Source organism: Syngnathus scovelli, chromosome 1 (assembly GCF_024217435.2).
Source record: "Syngnathus scovelli strain Florida chromosome 1, RoL_Ssco_1.2, whole genome shotgun sequence".
In the NCBI taxonomy this organism is placed as follows: domain Eukaryota; kingdom Metazoa; phylum Chordata; class Actinopteri; order Syngnathiformes; family Syngnathidae; genus Syngnathus; species Syngnathus scovelli.
In genome coordinates this window covers 15,264,542-15,281,808 of record NC_090847.1, presented here as the reverse complement: position 1 = coordinate 15,281,808, position 17,267 = coordinate 15,264,542, and the positions used below count along the sequence as shown (strand labels likewise).

Sequence of the window (17,267 nt, the reverse complement as noted above, 5' to 3'; positions counted from 1 at the left end):
GGTCAATTGTTACTTTATTATGGGCATTAAACATACCCTCAAATCTTGAAAAACGAACAAACAAACAATAATGTTCCCTTTGTCTATTGCCAGTTCCGTTCGAGTTCTCAATGCTGCTGTTAGCAGTTATATTAGTGGAAAAGTTATTTTTGATGATTGAAACTACTAAAATGTTACCGTATTTTACACACTATAAGGCGTACCGGATTACAAAGCGCACCTTCAATGAATGGCCCATTTTAAAACTTTGTCCATATATAAGATATATACATTTGGCCTGCGGGCCGGACTTTAGACACGCCTGCTGTAGTGGCTCAATATTGGTCCATATATACGGCGCACCTGATTATAAGGCGCACTGTCGGCTTTCGAGAAAATTGGAGGTTTTTAGGTGCGTCTTATAGTGCGAAAAATACGGTAAATATGTTTGTTTATTATCATGTTTTAGCTTATGAAAGTGATATTCATAAATTGATAAGTTGATCCCCTCCCCAATTTTTGGTTTGTTCAAAAAGATCAATAAAGGCTCTATTTTCAAAAAGTCATAATTTTCCTCCTTAAACTCACCTTTATGGCTTGCCCCATCTCAAAGTGAACGTTACAGTCTACTCAACAAGCATAAAACGTTTAGTGCACATGCATGCAGCTGCTTGTACTTGTGCACATCAGGAGCTCGACAAAACCTGCTTAAGTAGCAAATGATGGAATAACATGCCAATTCGTGGGATTTTTCTGGTTGAACCAATGAAATTTTTGCATTGATTTTCTTCTTCGACGAGTATACGCACATATTACATCCCATAGGATGATTCTTGCGCATTTTTCTAAACTAAAATAATTAATTACGACCAAAAGAGCTGCAAATATAAAAACAACAAAGCATTTCTTTAAACGCATGTTTTTAAACCACATGAACAATGACAAGTATTGTTGGTTAATTAAGCATTATATAAAAGAAAAATAATAAGGACTTTTGTAGGTGACCAGCAAGTTTTGAACAGCACACATTCTGTGTCTGCCCAAATTTTTTTTTTTTTAATTCTGTGATTTGATGTCCGTTTTTCTGTTTATTTTCACTGTGGATGCTGGCGATTATCATGAATACCTGGCAAGACAAGTGATCACAATCTGTCCACTTATTTGAAACGTGGATTATTTTTGGCCATTGTGTGTATCCATTACACAAGTACGCAAGTTGTATAATATAATAAATATCAAACATATGAATAAGACCATGCATGTGTCTATAAGATGGGTGTCTTACTGAAAGATGTCAGGTCCAAAGACAGCAGCGAGTGCACCGACGTTCCACCTCTCACATTGCAATGATGCCACACTGGCCAAGAATCGGCACAGGAAGCGTAGCAGGCCGTAGTTGAGTTGTGGAAGCTGCTGCAGCAGGAACTTCAGGTTGCGGCACAGCTCGTCATCGCTGCTGTATTCTACATGGATACATGAATATGAATTTGTGTCATGTGGAAGGAAGGAAGGAAGGAAGGAAGGAAGGAAGGAAGGAAGGAAGGAAGGAAGGAAGGAAGGAAGGAAGGAAGGAAGGAAGGAAGGAAGGAAGGAAGGAAGGAAGGGCAAATGCAAAACCATTGCCTGAGTGACTCCGCACATTTTAATTAGTGCTGTTACTTAACAGGGAGTGGGAGCAATTACTTTTTCAATAGGTTTAATAACAGAAGTCCATTGTATGTTTGTGCTTTGAACACACATTCACATAGAAAAATGTGCAAAAAAATCAACTTGTAAGAGGTAAAGAGGAGGAAAAAAAATTATCTTCTAAGAGAATTTGAAATGATTCCCCCTTGGCCGTCATGGGGATTAGGGGAGATTATGTGAAATGATAACAGAGTCAATAAAAGGACAGGATGATGAAGCACAACGTTAGCAATACCAGCGGTGATTATCAGACCATTAGAAGTAATCTACATCTCTTGTGTTTTATACTCAGGTGCGATTTATATAGTATGTTAAAATTAAAGCTCAGACTGGCTCCCAAAATCCCTGTTCCCTAATTGTGTTGACTCTATGTGCATTACCCCAACCTTCTTTCCACCTCCGGTAATGCACAGCAAGTATTTGCCAACCGCCAAGCCGGTACAAGAGATGGATGCGGCAGCAGTAATGGAAGAAAAACAAGCAGCGATGAAAGAAGCGCCAATGGCAGAAGAAGGAAAAAAGAAGCAATGGAAGGGACAAATGAAAATTACAACGAAAATTATAATTAGTAGTAGCAGTTCTCATGGATTACTGCCTATGGCCACATGCATGCTAGAGAAGGTATTGGTAACCAAGAGTATATGCCAACCGCCAAAGTTAGAAGAAATGGAAGAAAGAGAAATAGAAGATAAAGTAGCTGCTCGCATGCGGCCATGAAAAGGATTCACTACTTACACTACTTTGGCCGCAATGCGACGCGCGATTGCCCTAACTGGGCAAGCCATTTTTAACTCATATGAAAAACTTCAGTTGTAAGTTTTGAATGCAACTCAAATTTGCAGTCAACATGGGGCGCGGTCGGAAATTCTCTCTGATGCCCTAACACCAGTCGAGTGTCGGCGTTGAGAGGCACAGCGAGCTTCCCACCCGTTAATATTCAAAAGCAGCCTATTCGGGCCCGTTCGATGAATCGACCTGCCGATTATGGCCCTTCAAAGGCAAAATAATCAGCGTTGTTTATATTTAGGGATCATTTTTATTTTAATGTATTCTTACCACTTTAAGCATGCAAACACAAATAACACTGGTCTCAATAGGGATGGTCCCATTCAGCTTTGTCTTTATTTTAATACCACATGACTGTTGACTTGGATAAAAAAAAATTTAAAAAAAAAACACACAACATGAACTGTTTCTGCAAATCATTGGTTTCAACCAACAATGCACAGGGCATCACGAAGTTAAGCGAGGAATTAAGTTGGAGCAGTAAATGTTCTTGAGTCTCCGTTGGTGTATTTAAAAAAAGAAGAAAAAAAAAAGAAAAAAAAATCAACCTCCCCAAAATGTCAATGGTTAATAAATGCCCACGTGTACAATGACCATTAAAAAAATCTAAAAACATTGTGGCCAATCACATCTCTGCTGCTCTACACTGTCAGAAATACAGTAATTTCCGGACTATAAGCCGCGACTTTTTTCCAAAATTTTGGACCCTGCGGCTTATAGTCAGGTGCAGCTTATATAAGATTTTTTTCGTGATTTTTGTGATGACTTGATCACTTTTACTCTTAACACTATTATATACAGTAAAAGCTACAAAACAAACCGACAAATAACTTGTTTTCAAATCAGACGAGTAAAAACTGGTCAAATATTTAAAAAAAAAGATATTATTAAAAGTGAAGACAATTTGCAATTCTAGTAATGACACACGAATTTGATGCACAATTTGTCTTCGTGGGCCACATAAAATGATGTGGCGGGCCGTATCTGAGTTTGACACCTGTGCTCTAAACCCTTTCTCTTACTCTGCCATGTCACTCAGAGATTACACAAAGCAGTGGCACTGTTTGGACCACCTGCATTGTATTAAAACCCAATCAATCGGCATTTAAATTCAATTCTTCTGACATTTTGCTCACCAAAAACATGTTGTAATGAATGTGAACTTTTAATGCATTTTATTCAGAAGGTTACTTTGAACCTTAAACGGCGGCGCGGCGTACTAATGGATTTTTACGGCCTCCGGCCTGCAGGGGGCACTCTAGCAGGAAGCAAGAGCGAGACAGGCGAAGAAGAGATAATGCGCCGAAGAAGACGTGCTAGTTTGTGTTTACATTTCGCACATCACGCAGAACGCGATCAAGACCGACATTACTGAAAGGAAGCCTTTATACACAAACCGTCATCATGGGGGACAAAAGAAATGCATATGATGCCGCTTTTAAGCCAAAGTCGATGTTGCTGACATTATCTTGTGTCTACTCTGGAGCGTACTTATGGATTTTTACAGCCTCCGGTCTCCAGGGGGCTCTCTAGCAGGAAGCAAGAGCGAGACAGACGAAGAAGAGATAATGCGCCGAAGAAGACGTGCTAGTTTGTGTTTACATTTCGCACATCACGCAGAACGCGATCAAGACGGACATTACTGAAAGGAAGCCTTTATACACAAACCGTCATCATGGGGGACAAAAGAAATGCATATGATGCCGCTTTTAAGCCAAAGTCGATGTTGCTGACATTATCTTGTGTCTACTCTGGAGCGTACTTATGGATTTTTACAGCCTCCGGTCTCCAGGGGGCTCTCTAGCAGGAAGCAAGAGCGAGACAGACGAAGAAGAGATAATGCGCCGAAGAAGACGTGATCGTCTCGCGCATCATGCACACACCCGCATTCACACAAAGACAGGAAGCTTTTATACACAAACCGTCATTATGGGGGACAAAAGAAATGCATACGATGCCGCTTTTAAGCTATACGTGTCGCTCGCTAGTTTAATGTAATTTAGCGCTTCGTGCGTGAATAAGATTAGCATGAACAGACCCTCTTCACACTCGAAGAAATGCATAAAACCGACGACGAAAGAGAGACTGAGAAAGTGTGAGGCGAAGGATATCTAACGCTATTCCAATCGGACACCAAGAAGGAAGACTTCGATGGTTTCAGTGCACAGGAGGAAGATGAAGACGTCTCTTTTTTTACTTTTACTGGTATGTTTTTTTTAACCAGCCCTGTTAGTGCTGTGCTACCGTGTTGCTGCTGTGTTGCTGCTGTATTGCTGCTGTGTTACCGCCGCGTCTCAGTGACTTTGCTGTGTTACTTCCGTGTTACTTCCGTGTTGCTGCGGTATTACTGCCGCGTCACAGGCAGTGTTTGGAAAGAAATGTTAAGGTATGTTATTAAAGCTTTAAAAAAACTTTCTGTGTCCAGTCTTTCTTTGCTAATAACTCGCGTGCACACTTCCGCGTTGCTGCGGTACTACTGCTGTGTCACAGGCAATGTTTAGAAAGACATGTTCAAGTATGTTATTAAAACATTAAAAAGGCTTTCTATGTACTGTCTTTCTTTGTAAAAAACTCGTGCGCACGTGCGGCTTATAGTCCGGTGAGGCTTATGTAAGAAAAAAACTGAAATATCCCTGAATTTTAGCTGGCGCGGTTTATAATCCGGTGCGGTTTATAGTCCGGCAATTATGGTAAGTACTTTTACTGTTGTACTATATGTAACTGAAATTTAGAACAATGTTAATTGCTGTTCCTACGTGTTTACTAATGCACCAAACAATCTATATAATGTTTAAAAACAAAATGGCATTTAATGCTGAAAAAAATTCTATACCTAAATGTTTCAAAATAGTTAATTTCAGAGCTGTAATTGCAATACCGTGGTATCCTGATATTTTTGTTCTTCAGCTGTCAGAAACTGAAACTGGCCCTTTCCTACCGACGTTAGATCCTCGCTATGGACTTTCTTGTGTGGATTATTTGCAGTTGTACAGTGAAATTCAACTGTAAAACATGGCAGACGCCTCAAGTAAATTTGCTCTAAGCATGTCAGGCCTACCTTGGTGAAGCTGGAGAATGGATCCCTGGATGGGCGCCGGAATGACGGGCTCGGGCAGCTCCTGCAAGAAGAGTCGCAGCAGACTGACAGCCGACGCTAGGTCTGCCTCCTTGTCCAGCGCTACCTCCTCGCCACTGTCATAGCGACGCCGCAGCCAGCCCACACGCTCAGCGTTGCCGTTGACTAGGAAGAGGCCCTCCAAATCCAGATGACCTGGCAAAAGAAAAGAAGAAAAAAAAACTCACTGGGGGTGCAAAATCAAAAGGTCAAGTCTTAAGGCTTGGTGAAGCTCTCAGGCTGAGTTAACAAAGGACAGGATGACAAAGCACAATGCTAACAATAGCAGCAGTCATTACAGTCCATCACAATTAAATCCACATTTTTGGTTTTGGACGAGCTTTACTGTCTGATCATTAGTGGAATGCAAAAATGACCGTTAAAAAATGTTTGGGGTATTTGAATCGCCTACTTTCTAATGCTTTGGGAGTGAACTGTATGTTTTTCACAGTAGTGTTGTTTCTGTATGAGTATCGATGTACTCTTTGCAATTATAGTATCAAAGTAAAAACTTTGGTATCGTGGCATCCCTTAACCTCTGTTGCCTTTTTATGGATTGTGGATTATTTTGTCAGGTACTTTCAGGCCTCACATGTTTTTGCCCTCATTGTTTTTTAAAAGTTTTTTATCATGCATCACCTGTGTGAAATGATGCACTTAAGTGTAGCGTGCACAGTCACGTATGTTTTTAAAACTTTTTTTTACTCATCACTTGTGCAGCAAAATAATGTGCAGCCATTTTCCATGCCTCCCATTTTAAGAGATCTTTTTGATGCTAAGCTGATGCTAATACCCGCGCGCACACTAAATATGAGATTAAAGCCTTTTCACAGGCTGAATGACTTCCTGACTCGCAGCAACGGCCCATTTCACGCACCAGCCATGCCAGCGGGGGCTTTAAAGACTTGTTATACAACCTCATATGGTCATAAGGTGAAGTCCCAGTGGGCTGGTATTTATATTTTGCTATCATCTTAACTTAATGATCACAAGAAAGTGAAATCCGCCAAACTGTTTTCGGCCCCAAATGCTATCATGTTTCCGAAACGTTGGTAACTTTTTTCAAAAGATCACAGACAAAATGTAAACAATAATGATGTCATGACAACTACTAAGTCAAGGCCAAAAAGTGAAAAGAATTCTCAATCTATGGCTTTATTAAAATTTGCAACTAAGAAGTGTCCTCACGTATTTAGATGAGCTGTTGCTTAAGTGACCAATTTTTACTCTTCAATTACAGGCAAACTTTCATGCAGACCAGATAACAGCGGCAGACTTCACAACATCCAGTCAACATCAATTCACAATATTTTCCATGCAAACCCAGTGGCTGAGACCCCGCAACTTCTAAAATATAACTTCTAACCAATGTTCGCGTACTGTCAATTTGGCATAACATCCCTAAAGCACCCATCTCACTGTGCAGCAAACAATTGAGAGCGTTTTTGAAGGCATCCAATGTTGCCTTCACGCCAGGATTCGTTCAAGGTTTCAAAGGTTCACAAAACATTCATCAGACGTCCGTCAGATCCCTTGAGACAAGAAAAATCACAAACAGTTTGCAATCTTGAATGAATTTTGATATGAATGCAACATTCGGCGCCTTAAAAAAAAAAAAAAAAAAAAAAAAAACTTTTCTTTGCTACCAGGTGGCATAGAGGCTTAAAACATGTTTTTTTTTAATCAAATTAATTGACAAAATAACAATTTATTTAAATAATTATGAGTTGCAGCTCCAAGACAGACCATAACGCTCATTACGCACACATCTCACCATGCTCCTCGATGTACTCCACGATGTCCTTGACAAGCGCCGGGACCTCGAGACCGCCAGGTGTGTGCGTTCGCGTCACCTCCTCCAAGGGCACGCCAAATACGCGGGCGGTGCCAGCTGGGCCCCCGCCCTCGTTGCCTGGCAACGGAGACGCGCTCTTCCTCATGGTCCCCTCTCCTGCTCCTCACCACGCGGAGACGTCTGAGGAGAGGACCGAGAAAAAAAAAAATCACAAGCCATCAGTCACTACAGTAGAAAACGCGTGCACACACAGACATACAACTATTCACAGTCACACCTAAGGACAATTTTGAGAATAGTCAATACAATACATTTTGGATAGAGTCCAAGGTAGGCAAATTTGTTGGCCCAAAAGTACTGTTTTTCCATGGCTGGCTATCAAAACATTGATATTTCCGCATTGTTCTCTGTAGTGCAGTGGTCCCCATGACTATAGATCAGGGGTGTCCAAACTTTTTGCAAAGCAGGCCAGATTTGTTTAGATGAAGATGCAGAGGCGCCGACCATTCGCACTGACATTCCTCGAACCATTACCATTGTAAATGAACTTGTAAATATGTAACTAGATCCTTTGCTGTCTGCAGATAGGCTGATATTGCAAATGAGAATCTATTGGCAATTACATTACCAGAAAAGTTAAAGATTAAAATAATAATAAGTTAAATACAAATGAACAATTTTATGAAAGTTCAGAATCAGAAAACCTTTATTGTCATTCTACATAGTACAATGAAATTGGAGTTGAATGAGTTTATATTAGATGTATTGAGTTAGTTTTATTATTGTTATTGTTGTATTAATGAGAAGAGGGATATCGGTGTTTCGAGTGTAGTAAACAGGCCAGGTTGCGTCATGTCGGATTTTTAACCCAAATTAAATCATTCTACATTTTATCTTTTTTATTTTAACTTCATACACAACAAATTACTTCATAATCACAAAATAATAATCCAGTCTTAGTTGTTTGCGATCACTGAGTGGGCGGCACGAACGCGCAAGAGTGTGTAGAGTTAGTACTAAGTACACAATTCCGTGGTTTTTTTTTTTTTTTGCCTTTCCCTGTGCAGCGTCACTTGCTGTGTCTCTGATCTTATCGTCGCCTTAGTCCTTGGTGTGTGGACACCTGAATGAGGAAGTGTCTGTGTCACTGATTATCTTACAAACGGACACTTGTGTGCGCGTGACCTGGGAAGGGACGGCGGGCGAGACGCGCTCACGACCGATCATGAGCGCTCGATCATGAGCGCTCGTTTATGTGTGCGTTCCCGTTCGGACGAGTTTCATATCTGTGGCTCGCTCTGGGGTGCGCAGGTCCCCGCGACAGTGCCTGCGGGCCACATATTATTGATTTTATGACACAATGCTTTGGGCCGGTCTAAATTTAGACACTGGTCGAATTTGGCCTACAACAGATGAAGCTATCTAAAAAAACTAAACTAATAGCTCTTCACTGCACTTCACTTTTTTGGCAGATTTAGATTCTCAACAGTGTTTTTATTGTAGCTGTTTCCTGGGCTTCTTGTGTCAGACGCATTCCTTTGCACTTCGTAACTGGCTGCGGGCACAAAATATGCTGTAGTAATCCAAACATGACAGGTGCAGCAGTTTGTATTGATGATTTTGGGCATTATAAATAATTAACACTCAAAATAAATATTTCTGTCACCTCAGTTTGGTTTCATGGCATGTGTGTGCATGCGTGTCAAAGCTAAGTCAAAAGTCAGCTTTTCTGTGTGCGTGTTTTCACTTACCGTGTAGCAGTGAAAGTGTGTCCTATGCGCTCCTCCCTAGACAGCGAAACACTGAACCATCTATGGCTGCTTCAGGTTGTGACAAAAGATGAGCCGGTAGTTCCTCATTGACGGACCGCTAATCCTTCTTGCAGGATTCCTTTTTCGAGCTAAAAAGAAAGAAAACAGGGAGGGAGGAGAGTTGTAGATTGAGCAAGAAAATGAAAGGAGATAAATGCAGAGGGTGGAAACAAATGTGAAAACCAGTTAAGATCTGGACATGGTGTCTGAATTGGCAAGTATGCAGCATTGCATAAGGAAAGCATATTTGTAACAACAACAAAGATGGATGACATTAGAGACTTAGACTTTATTCTCATCCACATTGATTTCTATTGTTCAAGGTGTTTTATGAAAGGATAAGAGCCTCAATCACCACAATTGCATGACGTTAACAGGGTTTTTCCTGCGTTCAAAATTGTGTGGCAAACGCTTCCAGCTCATTTTTTGCCATGCTCAGCCAGAGTACCCGATATAGCTGAACACAGCATAACGCTCCAGCTACTGTATGTTGATTGAGCGATTGATGCCCCTCTGCGGCAGCTATGTATTTTGCGCCACTATGAAGGTGCTGTATCAACATCAGTGTACAACAACTTGAAGCAACTAGCAGATAGAAACATGTTTTTCTTTCTCCTGCTATTTAGTGCTATTGCCGTCCTGAATTTTCCTGGCGGATGATGATTTTTTAATTTTTTTATTTAATCCAAGCATGTTTATTTTTGCAACAAAAGGTTTCCTTCGTGTCATAATAACATTCATGATTTTTAGCATTGCTGATATGGCAAGCAAAATCAGCCAATACTTTTGTTGGCATTAGAAACACTACTTTCTTAGTTTGCACAAGTGCGAAAACATGAGCTCACGACAGGTGCATCTGTGAATGTCACGCACCCATAAAAAAACCATGAGCGTGATCCTTATCTGTGTTGATGGAATGAAACACAACATCACCCTCCTCCCATAAATTCTTTTTTTAACTGTGTCACAGTTCACAATCGCACATTTTCCTCATGAAGCAAGCTAACAATAATCATGAATGTAATAAAGACGAAGTAAGCGTCATTGACTGACTGAACACAGACACACGTCATTCAAAAACCTATTTAATCTAACGCGGCAACCAATCTCCGACTGGAAACTTTTAAGCCGCAACGAGATGACACCATGCTAAGCTGGGCAAAAGCTGATTAGCGTGGGACAGAGGGGCTCTCCGACGGCCACCACAACTACTTTTCCTTCAAATGACACCAGTGTGTAAATGTGTGGGCATTCCATCCACGGGATGGAACAGTTTATCCGTCCAGGACATTTTGAAGACAACGGATGGGATAGTTGGAGAAAAAAAAAGGACGGACAGAGGACAGCGGAAAGTGGTTTTCCTCTCTCACATCATAACGCAGGGGTGGGCAAACTTTTTGACTTGCGGGCCGAATTGGGTTCTAAATTTTGACCAGGGGGCCGAACCACGAGCAGATGGATGTAATGTTTGTGTGAAGTAATATAAACGACCTGTAAAGGTCATTGCATAAAAGGTTTTGGCCTTTAGTAGGTAGTAAAGCATGGATATTCCAAAAAAGTTTTTTGAAAACAAATGCATTTATCAACAGCATTAAAAAAAAAAAAAAAAACCATCCCTAAAAAACTGCTATCAGTGATTCTCATAAAATATGACACTGTTATTATGAATAACCGTCTCCATCACTTCAGTGCCTGCAGGTCAGATTAATGAAAGATGTTTATCTTATGAGATCACATCAAACGGCAAACATTCTGACCAAATATATCATCTTGAAGAATCGGTGAAAGCATACATCCAAATAAAGCAATCAAAACGGCAACACGGTGAGGGGTATCTGAAAATCAGAGCAGAGTTTTAACTCACAAACACCTGATAACAGAGGTGAGGAAACGGGAAACACTTCCTTAAAGTAAGCCTTAAGAACTTTACAGGTTAAGATTAGTCACAAACAGGTGGTGCATCAATGTCCTTGACCATCCTGCATTGTTAGAAAATGAGAATGATCGCTAGTTTCAATCCCTGCTATTTGTACAGATATTCAAAATGCATTTTTTTACAACAAACTTGAAAGCCTCCCCTTCATTTTCAGTGGGAACAGTGTTGTTGGTCTCCTTTTTTTTTTGCTAGTGTGTCATAGTCTGGAGTAAAATTTGTTGTGGCAATTCTTAGGAGAGATCCAAGGTGTTGGTCCGTTTACCTAGATCTGTGACGGGTTGATGTTGATGTTCATGTGGCTGAACGTCACGTCGCGTACGTCGAGCCAAATTGGCCACTCTTTTTAAACACTCGGCACTCAGTGTCCACCTTGCTTTTCCTTGGGCGACTCGTTTTAATGGAAGGATTCCAGGGGAAGGTTTGTGGGCAACTTTAGCGTAAAACTGTATCCGAAAGCTCGGCGCGCAAATTACAAGAATGCTGTCGTCACAGCCCACGCTCTAAATTCGGCACTGATACAAATAGAGCGCGAGTGCGCCATTTCCGTACTACTGAGTACGTACACGCACTTGTGAGTGTGCACCGAGCTTTCTGACACGGCTTCCGGTAGTAAATGCGCAGGCGAGTGGTTCCCCATCTACTGGGGAAATACAGTCATTGCAGGCAAAATGACCCCAAAAAAATGTTTACTAATACAATTTATTTAGGGTTGGCGGGCCGGATTAAACGGTCCTGTGGGCCGGATGTGGCCCGCGGGCCGTAGTTTGCACATACCTGCCATAACGCATAGATAAAAAATAAAGCTGTTTGCGCTAGAGAGAACGTCTGCTCAGCTTTAGGATGCCGCCGGATACTATTTTGTACGACACTGCAATAACTGACTTAGAGTTGATTCCACTCTTGGCTACAATGGCGAAATGGTCAACAACACTCCCGGTGTCCTTCAATTTACAAGATATTTGTCCATGTCTTGTTATATTTAGCCACATGAAACAATTTATAAGGTGTAGTGTAAGATATGTAATGTTACATAGTTACATGAAGTGTTTGCATATTTTTGCCACATTACAGAAAATCGTGAAGTGGCGAGCTTTTCTGCAAATAACAGGCGCAAGGCTCACCTCCCAAAAACCACAAAGAGTTCAAGTATAAAATGCCAAGCTGCACTAATGCAGGGGTCCAAACCATTCATGACAACCTTGCTCAATAGAAAAAATGATCAACATGATTGGATATAATCACCCCGTAGACTCCCTCAATAGCAAGCCCTGATAGGTTCATAAAAATGACATTTCCCCAAAAGGCTAAGGGCCAAAAGGCTGTCTTGGCTCTTTATTTTGGTTGCAGCATGGTATCAGCATCTTTGCCATTTTAAATCTGTTAAATACTTTCTTTGTCTGTTTGGTCACTGATTTAATGTATTTCTAGGCAGTTGCAGTGTCAACCCACCTCTTGGCACACTGATGGAAATGACAGGGCAAGTCCAGTGCTATTTGAGTCTAGTATGGCCTGGAAGGGCCCTTAGAAAATAAGTGGAGAGGCGGTGTTACTGCCTGAGAACGGCGGGCTTTGTTTTTAGGGGCACAAACTTGGCGGTGTTGCTCGGGTCTGGAAATTTCCATCTGACAGTCAAGCAGGCAAAGAGGGAATAACGGGGCGGAAGTCAATAAACAATGTCATCGTCTCAGATGAGAAAGCAGCAAGAATACAGCGTTGCTTGTGTATTGTCGCTGTCCAATGAAAAACAAATTGTGACTTTTCTAATCTATAACGGAGATCTGAAGAAAAGGCAGCAGCATTGTTTGCACATTATCTCTGTGCATTGGAAAACCTACTCAAAATGTATGACTTTTCCCAATCCATGCTGAAAAGGGTAAACCAAAATCGTGCTTTATTTGGTCATAAGTCAGTTAAACTGTTAAACCTATTTCTTGTTTACTCCTGGTTTTGATCACCTACATTTAAATCTCATCTTCAGGGTCACTCTTTCAAAGAGTGATTGGTTTTACGCTAAAGTGGTTTAACTTCACTTTACACTGAGTGCATTATACAAAAAAGACCACTTGTCTGCACAATTTATACAAGGCACCCTTTGACCCTGAAATGGATGATTTGTAATATTCCCATTGGGTGTCTAAGTTTGATGGGGGAAGGGCATGCAAATAGATGATGCAATATGAATTTAAAAATATAAAGGGGGAAAAGGCTTACGTCAAGACATGAAAGTCAACCTTGGCATGCTAATTACATTTAATTGCAGAAATTAAAATGCTGAGTCATAATGTTTTTTGTGGCTCTGAGCCCTTTTGGCTGACACACCACATAACATTCCACAAAAGGGAAGGGGTGACTGGATAAAACAATGCCAATTATGAGTACAATCAAAATATATATGTAGTCCCTGAAAGATTAAAATTGCATCACAAAACAAACTTAACCGAGCGTGAAGAGAAGTAGCAAAACAATTTTAAACAGACACGAAATAAGTGATTCGGACCACCTCGTCCGAGTCAGCCGCAAAATACGGAAGCATGGAAATATCAATAAAAAACATGTGCTTATGCTTACCCTGTCTACTTTTAGGATTTGGCATACATGTACCTTCTAAAGTACTTGCAAATAAACTTAAAACGTATTTGCCGGTCAAAAGTTTTAACTCCAGATTGGCAGTTCCACACTTTAGTATCAAAACCACTGACAGCATGAGTTGCTGCAGAACACATTGCGGGTAAGAATGTGTGAAAGGGTGAATGCAAGAAACTTTGAGCACCATATGTAGATAAAAATCTATAGTGCACCCTAATAGCATTTAACGTGAGTAAATAAAGCAGCGAGGCCTATTTTGTTCATACCAAAGGCTACACATACAGTATACAGAGGTGCCATGTTTCGATGTGCACTTGTCCAGCGCCATTCGATGCAGCTCTATCGCGGGGTACACACATCGATTAAATAGGTGTAGCATTACATCTCTATTTGATATGGTACACCTCAATTTGAGATGGTATGTTTCTTGTTACCATTTTACATACATACAAAAGAGCTTGTCATTAGTGTAAGGACGGCAAAGAAATACCTCTCCAATAAAAGGTGATGGATATGTATGCAAAGGTTCATTCGATTCGCTACATTTACAACTTTTAAATTAAAACTGGTTCAAATTGTTTTTTGTTACACCCATAAATATGATTATTTTTAGTTGTCATTAATATAAGTAGTAAAACAATAACTATTGGGACACAGAAATTAAATTAATATATAAAACTTTGTAGAGGAATGGAGTGTGAAGGGGAAAAACAATTACAGTTTAATTAACAACTTAATGTTTCATTATTTTTGGGCAATGATTTGAATAAGAATGCCTTTTTTTTTAACAATGTGAGCCAGTAGTTGGAATTGTCCAACCATCAGAATTATTTTGGCACCTAGCATCTGCACCCCATCCTCCATTAACAAGATGGTAACTTGCTAACTATTAAGTATATGGACAAACGAACCCAAATGCCAAGCTCTACAGTATGAATTGCTTTCACATGTATTGGCAGTTCATTCTTAGTAGAGGTCTGGAATTTTCACAGCAATCTAGTTTTTATGATCATTGTGACATTGCCAAAACAATAAATGTTATAGTGGCAAAAGTGGCCTCAGACCTTTGTACAGTAATATATACAATACATATATACAGCAGTTATGATAAAAGAAGAAATACGGAATAAGAGCAACAACTGGAAAAACGAACATAAAAAACTGGAGAGATACCAAGGGCTGCAGGAAGAACCAGAGAAAATGTGGAGGGTAAAGGCAACATTTACCCAGAAGCTGGATGGATGCTGTAGCACAGGGGTTTTCAACTGTTTTTGTCCAAGGGACCACCATTATAACCAAGAAGCAACTAGGGGGCCACTGCAGATTTTTTTTTTTTTTTTTTTTTGCACCGAAGGATAGATAGACCTACACAGGTTATTTATTTGCACCTATATGAATATTTTAGGGATCTCAGCTACATTTGACATAATTTAGATGGGTAAATGATTCACAGAATTAGCTGAAAATTAATCAAGTCTGAATAATAAATCAATTTTATTAAATAAAAATGTTACAACTATTTTCCATTTTGCGGACCACCTGCAATACCGCCAAGGACCACTAGAGAGCTGCGGGCCACCGGTTGACAATCCCTGCTCTAGCAGATACCAGGAAGATCTCGCGTCATACGATTTAAACCATAAGCGATTGACTTTAAAGGTGAAGCGTGCATGTGCAGCTACTACAATAAAAATAACCCAACGCATTCCCGCAAAGGCAACGGACGACAAAAGTAACATAAGTATTAATACAAAAAAGCTTCAATACTGAAAGGTGACAGGTGTAATAAAAATGGCGTTTAAACGCACAGGAAACGTCCAAAACTTATCTTTCAAAATACATCAACTGTTAAACAGTATAAATTTTTCAGAATTTGTATCAGTACAGCTACACATTTTATTCTGCTTTGTCGAGCTTAGTTGTGATGGAACGAACCTTAACCTCTGTCGGCTAACCTATTTAGCAGCTAGCTCTCCATATGCAACCACAATCCATCCATTATTCACAGAGTAAGATTAAACAAACCACAAATGCAAAAATAAACACACAACGCTAGGTATTAATTCATATGATGCACAACCGTTCACTGAACGTAATAAGGCGTTTGACACCCTTAGCCCCCGGTTATATTGAACGGAGATGCTAAGCTATTAGCATAGCCAGCTAACGCCAGTCTTACCAGGTCAAAACAAGCACGGACGCGGGCCGATGAGCATCGATTTCCGGCTTGCTTTCGCCGGATGGCCCGCTGTCTGTCTGGCTCCTATTGTGAGTTGGATGACGAAGGAAAATACGCGGAGGATCACAGCGGGCGCTGGAGACGACGCGTCAGGCTCATCACATTTAAGATGCTGTCCAGAAAAAAAAAACTGGAACAGCTGCCCGTTCTGTTCAATGCCCGCTTTACTGTTGCAGGTCGTCGTCGCCGAGCACTCCTCACACACCCCTCCTTGGACAGATCTGTACTCACCCCGCCCCCTTCTCTCAACAGCAGCACAAGAAGAGGGGCGGGGCCAGCTGCCAAATATACTGTCTCCGCCCGCCCCCTCCTCGAGTTGCGGCACGATTCGACTCGTTTTGTGATTACTTTGCGCCTTTGAATGTTCTATTTAGTTTTGTTGGCAAAATTGCGAGTCGAGCAAAGGGACTCGCACGTTGCCGACGTCACTCCTTAGGCAGGCACAGGTACACTTCATAAATCACTAAAAAAAAAAACCCACTTAAAAACATTGGTTGCTTGACTGTTCTTTGGATGCAACAGAGTATTGTGCTTTAAAAATTAGTTTAAATCAGTCTGTGTGTGTGTGTGTGTGTGTGTGTGTGTGTGTGCGCGCGTGTGCGTGTGCACGCGTGCGTGTGTGTGTGACAGGTTGATTTATGTTATGTTATGTTATGTTATGTTATGTTATGTTATGTTATTGTTTTGTTTTTTTCAAATTGTCATTGAGGTAGATCTGTAAACATTTTGTTTGGTCCGTTTCAAATTGTGCCTGTTCACGGCCACAAAGCGTTGCTTTAACTCAAGAATTACATTTTGTGAAAACATACGTAACTGTAACTTCCATTTACTTTCAATTCTCTTAAAGCATTTTGTCGTGGGGGGAAAATGTTACTTTATTTTCAGGAATGTAAGTATTGATTGAACTTCAACGTTGGGGAACTTCATTTTCCAGTTTCAATTTTAATACTATCGGTCTTTATGGGTGCAGATTTACTTAATTTTTCGAACTGCCTAAAGTGTAAAATCTTAATGTATTTTTTATTTGCTTCTTTGTTTTCATGAATGCCTAATGTGTTATGTATTTTCATTTTTAAAAACGACACCCCTTTTTTTTATTTACATAGGTTTTGTTCATGCGAAGATAGTATTCGAGAAAATTCTCGTAGGGTCTTTATTGACCCATTCTGCACAGTAGCTCTACACTCCCATCTAGTGGATGAACCTCTTATAAGGCAATGCTGTAGAGTCCTCTGTATTTTTGTAGTTGCACTTCACAGTGACATTTGTTTCATTATTGTTGCTTTTATTGACACTCAAATTATTATTCTATATTTTATAAAATACTTGCTAAG

General features: G+C 40.4%; 1 protein-coding gene across 6 annotated transcripts in view; it reads right to left on the bottom strand.

Moving 5' to 3' along the window:
- fam13b (family with sequence similarity 13 member B) overlaps positions 1-16,162 on the bottom strand; it is a 43,410-nt gene extending 27,248 nt beyond the window's left edge. For 2 of the 6 annotated variants that reach the window (XM_049761934.2, XM_049761947.2), the window contains exons 1-5: positions 15,874-16,162; positions 9,113-9,261; positions 7,332-7,541; positions 5,510-5,722; positions 1,265-1,442 (exon numbers count right to left, since the gene is read on the bottom strand). In XM_049761934.2, coding sequence (XP_049617891.1) covers positions 1,265-1,442; positions 5,510-5,722; positions 7,332-7,506 — 566 coding nt within the window. In that variant the 5' untranslated portion in view covers positions 7,507-7,541; positions 9,113-9,261; positions 15,874-16,162. The remainder of the gene's footprint in view (positions 1-1,264; positions 1,443-5,509; positions 5,723-7,331; positions 7,542-9,112; positions 9,262-15,873) is intronic. The other 4 variants (XM_049762085.2, XM_049762035.2, XM_049761964.1 and 1 more) reach the window with 3 other exon arrangements.
- Positions 16,163-17,267: the final 1,105 nt, after the last annotated feature.